The sequence below is a fragment of the Montipora foliosa genome, chromosome 5, assembly GCF_036669935.1.
Source record: "Montipora foliosa isolate CH-2021 chromosome 5, ASM3666993v2, whole genome shotgun sequence".
Classification (NCBI taxonomy): domain Eukaryota; kingdom Metazoa; phylum Cnidaria; class Anthozoa; order Scleractinia; family Acroporidae; genus Montipora; species Montipora foliosa.
Window position 1 is genome coordinate 43742425 of NC_090873.1, and position 5000 is coordinate 43747424.

The 5000-nt window shown below is 38.0% G+C and overlaps 1 protein-coding gene across 2 annotated transcripts in view; it reads right to left on the reverse strand.

The window, feature by feature from the left end:
* The window catches only part of LOC138004300 (NPC intracellular cholesterol transporter 1-like), a 38337-nt gene that overhangs the window by 19862 nt on the left and 13475 nt on the right, over nt 1-5000 (reverse strand). For both annotated transcript variants that reach the window (XM_068850774.1, XM_068850775.1), the window contains exons 4-5: nt 4023-4419; nt 545-842 (exon numbers count right to left, since the gene is read on the reverse strand). In XM_068850774.1, coding sequence (XP_068706875.1) covers nt 545-842; nt 4023-4419 — 695 coding nt within the window. The remainder of the gene's footprint in view (nt 1-544; nt 843-4022; nt 4420-5000) is intronic.

Consider the following 5000-nt stretch of genomic DNA (forward strand, 5'->3'; position numbering starts at 1 on the left):
AACAACTGCTAAAATCCACACAATAACCTGATAATTAACAATTATTGGCAAGGTTGAGCAAAATATTGTGATTTGTCAGTGGCAAGCAGATCAATTACTGTATTTGCCAAAGCCTTTAGCTTTGGCAAGTAATTGATCTGCTAGACACTGACAAATCACGATATTTTGTGATAACCGAGTTCAATAATTATTTTATCATTCAATGACCCAGTTAACTTTATTTTTCACCATTCCCAACAATGAAATCTTTTTCTGACAGCTCAGGAAAGCGCACTGCCATTTTCACACAAGAGTGTGGTTTAAATTACGCATGAGCAGAATATCATTTGCAGCAAAACACTTATTTGTAGACAGTGTATTTGCAGGTCACGTGGTGGGCTCTCGGCCAATGAAATGGAAGGAAATAATGCCCCCCCCTCTCCCTCCACACACCATTTTCATTAAAAATTAAAAATAAACTTGATCTAACCCTGATCTAATGAACTTAATTTCCCTTCTTTACACCAACTTGTATTGTAAAAATTAATAACACTTAGCAACTTACCCAGTCCAAAAGCCACTGACTCAGATAAGGATGTTAACAGCATACTGGGTGCAACCTCACCAAGGACACGCCCAATTTTATGAGGTACATCCTCCTTGACATTGGGATTGTGGCGATGACATGCTTGCACCAGGATGAAAATGTTGTCCACGCCAACGGCCAACACAAGGAAAGGTACAACTTCGATTATAATGAGGGTGGCTGGTTCCCCAATGTAGCTCCAGAAACCTAATGATGCTACCACCGAGAACGCAACTATTGCTATGCCACTAATTCCAAGTGTGACCTTCGAATCAATCTGAAAATGGACAAGCATGTCCAAAAATGCAAGTAATTGGATAAACAGCAATTCTGATTCATGTACCGGTAAGTGTTCCTAAGCTCTTCCCCACAACTTCAACATCACTTGCACCTGGATCACAAAATACCCCCTCAAAGAGAGGTTAACAGTGCTTCTGACAGTTGCATTTGCCCTCACCAAAATTCATATTAACCCTAACCCTTCCACTTGTAATGTACCTATCGCTAGAAATAAAATTAATGCAGATAGAAAATGCTTCGACTTACGGGCACACTTCGTGTTGGATATCAAAATTAGGGGTGCATCTTAATAAAGTGCATTTCTGGGAATAAGTGAAAATTCACTTAACGAAAGAATCGTTGTCATGTCAAACCACCAACATTACTATGATCCTCAGTTGAGTACGACACCAAGGAAGTTTGGTGATAAAGTTTCAGCATTAAAATTCCCATGTTACGTTGTCATGGGCAACTTGCTTCGTTTCCAAGGGTAACTTTTCAGGTTTTCCGGGTTGATGTCATTTAATGTTATTGCGCATATGTTCTGCGCATCTCCAAATACTCGGATTTCCAAGATCACCGATCCTTACTAATACTGGGATATTTTTGCGTGGTTTAAAACTATCCGGAGAAAGTAGATCTTAGTAAGTACTCTTGGTATCCAAAAAGATAATAATATTGGGGGTAACCATGCATTTTTGAGAGATAATTAAGCTTCAATTTGAGAAAGAACGCCATACATTGCTTTGTATTTTAAAGCTTTTTACAAATATTACATGTATTCATGAATTATCTTTGAAAAAAGCGTGGATTTCAATAACACTTGTTAAGAGCTACATTTCCTACATAATCACACACAGGAGCAAAAATGTCTTTAATTAGTAAGCACCGTCCTTAACTGGCAACAGTTACCAGTTTGATTTAACCATTACCATTTGTAGATTTTGGCGGGCTTCATCGCCCATGACGTCAAGGCCCAGAAAGTTACTCTTGGGAATGAAGCAAGTTGCACTTGATGACATGGGAACTCAAATGTTCAAACTTTGTCAAAAAACTTCCCAGTGCCGTACTCAACTAGTATGCAAAAATAAAGCTGGTGTTCAAAGCAAAATTTAAAGTTCATTAATTAATTAAAGTAATGGACTAATGGGAGGCTCCCATACAAGACCACTGTTTCCTTCACAAACCTTACGAATTATGAATTTAAGTATCTTCATTGCAATCTTAGAAACTTGGGACCATAATGTTTGCCAACCAATTACAAAAAAGGATCTTTCATAGACATTTGCACGCAGTTTAAAATTAGAGCTGGTGATGACAGAAAGAATCTTGGCTTCTGTGGATCAAAAGGTGCCAAGCAGTTTGTGATTGCCATCATCTAAAGAGATGAACAGACTTAGTTTCTAACTATACCTTGGCCACTGTTCTTTAGGAATTAAAAGGGGAATAAGAGAGAAGAAAGGAGAAAATGACCAAACTTTTTCAGGAGGTGAAATTATCACTGTCATTGTTGTCATCCCTGTCATCGTCATCATTATGATTATGATTGCAGCGCTTGAAGTTCAGTTTTTTTTAAGTTGCCTTCTGGTGACCTTCTTTCACAGAAAGGTCACCGATTCTTAAATGTTTATGTTGGTCGCCATTTTCCCTCGATGACACAATGTGGAGTATTAATTGAAGGAAAGAACTGCTGACCATTTTGAGACAAACATGGCTGCCTTATGATCACTCTTAAGCGTCTGTACATGTACATCTATTCGCTGTCCAACTCTTCATGCAAAAAAATAGAGAAAGAAGAGAACTGCAAAACTTGCAAAAGAAATTCATGGACAATGTTTCTGTAGGTATATTATCAAGCTTTTTTATTTTGTCTGAAGTTAAAAAAAAATACCGATTATCATGACACCACTTCCACTTGACCTTGGCGATAATTTTAGTCGCCATTACTTTTTTCTAGTTGCCAGCTTCGAGTGCTGGATTGTTATTTTCATCGTTGTGAACTGGATGATCTTTTTACGGTTAGCTTCCTAAGGGAACGAGTCATAGCCCATGACCAAAGGTCCCATAGAGTTTTCTCCTTACTCTACTCACAGACAATAATGGTTTACACTCTCACCTTTCTCGCCACATAGCATACATAACGGAGATTCCACCGTTTTGACATCATCATCATTATTATTATTATTATTACAGGGTCCGAAATTGCGCCTTCCTGGTCGCCAGTGCGACTAAATATTGAGTACTGGCGACCAGAATTTCACAACTGCTCGCCAGTGGGCAACCTACCATTAAGTTCAGAGCCATCTTTTTTAGCGGTTTCTCGTAAAATACACATTGTGGGCGAAAAACCAACGACTCAGTAAAGAGATTCAAGGGACTGGTATGAGGAATGTAGCGTGGTAACAACATGGCGGCTTGTATGCAACAGAACGTGACTGGTGTTTCCAAGGCTGAAATTTTCAGCAAATTAAGGGGCAGATGGATTTCCTTATTACATTTCAGGTCGGATATATTTTCAGCAAAAAATAATGCTTGACACATACACAAGGCCGCGAGGTCGTTGCTTTTCAAGCGAAAATTTTTGACGACCACGATTTGCCATCCGGCTACTGAAAATGTTTACCTACTGTAGTCGCCAGTTGGCGCCCATGTAAGAAAGTGAATTTCGGACCCTGTATAATTATTATTATTATTATTATTATTATTATTATTATTATTATTATTATTATTACTGTCTTACAATATAGCACTAATCTCAAACATTTTTATTATGCCATTTTCATAATTCTGCAGAATTCATCTTCAAGCGCTAACAGCCAAACTGCATTTTGGTGTCCATCAATCAAACTTCTGATGCCAACCACAGATGATGAGTGACATAACCCACCAATCAGCATCTTTGGTTCCCGTGGTACAATCTACGCTGATGGAACGCGATGAAATCTGTACAAATTTTTTTACTGAAAATTTCCTAAAAACATATATAATAGTGTTCGAAGAAGGTGAAGGTGGAGTTGATCTTCCCAGATATGATCCAAAATTTGATTGATGGAAGCCAAAACACAGTTTGGCACTGGTAATTTGAAGTTAAGAAACCACAGAATAATGAAAATCACAGTAAGTGCAAAAGTGTTGAGAAAAAAGGTCTCGATCAAGTTTAAATCTCAATGCCGCTCACCATGATTGTGCTGCAATCTGTATACTGTCCCAATGCCACTGTGATGTACAGAAACATAATCAGATAGCTGACAAGAATAGTGATCACATCAGTTTTACTCTCACGCTCCAATTCATCCTGGATAGATCGTTCGGCATTAAAGCTGATCATCAAATTACCATTTTTAGGATTACTAACATAGTCTTTCATGAAGTTTACAAAGGCCTTCTCCCACGCTAATGCTTTTTTAAGTTTGTTCTTGTCTTTGTGGTTGTTGACGATAAAGCTGATGATTAAAGTTGAGGCATTGTTGTAAGCAGAGCCGTCAAATCCTCCAAGAGCAATGTTTGGTGCCACCGGTCCACCATATGCACCAAGGCAAGGTATGCTCAAGTAACCATCATATGATGTGGGAGAGCTGAAAAGATTAAAAAAATAAATTTTGAATGCCAATGCCCTAACTGCCAGAGAGAGTAGATGATTTACTGGTGATATATTTGAAAAAAAAAAAACTGAAAAGACACAGTAGTGTTGACCAAAATAGGGTTTTCGTTTTATTGGTTCTTGATAATAATATCAAGCTTTGAATTACCATAGTAAATGATATTGATCAGAAAATACTGTATTTACCCGTGTATAAGTCGATCCCATGTATAAGTCGACCCCCCATTTTTGATGGCAAAAAAAGAAATTTCTTAATTTCTTTGCTAAATGTTCATGGGATACTAATCTTGCATTCTTCGATTTCTGGAACTGTGGATTCACAAAAGATTAAGGGCCTCAAGCGCTTAATAGTTTTGTGGTTCAGCGGTTGTTGTATGTGCGGGCATTTTGCCCTTGAATTTCGAAAAAGTTTTCAGAAAATCGAACATGTAAACCTCAAACTAACCTGTTTCGTTGTTCAAGGATAAAGGGCTTTAGAGGATAAGCACAACATCACAGAAGCAGGAGTCAATCTTTGAAAATAACTTCAAAAACGACGCGAAATATGCGGTGCTT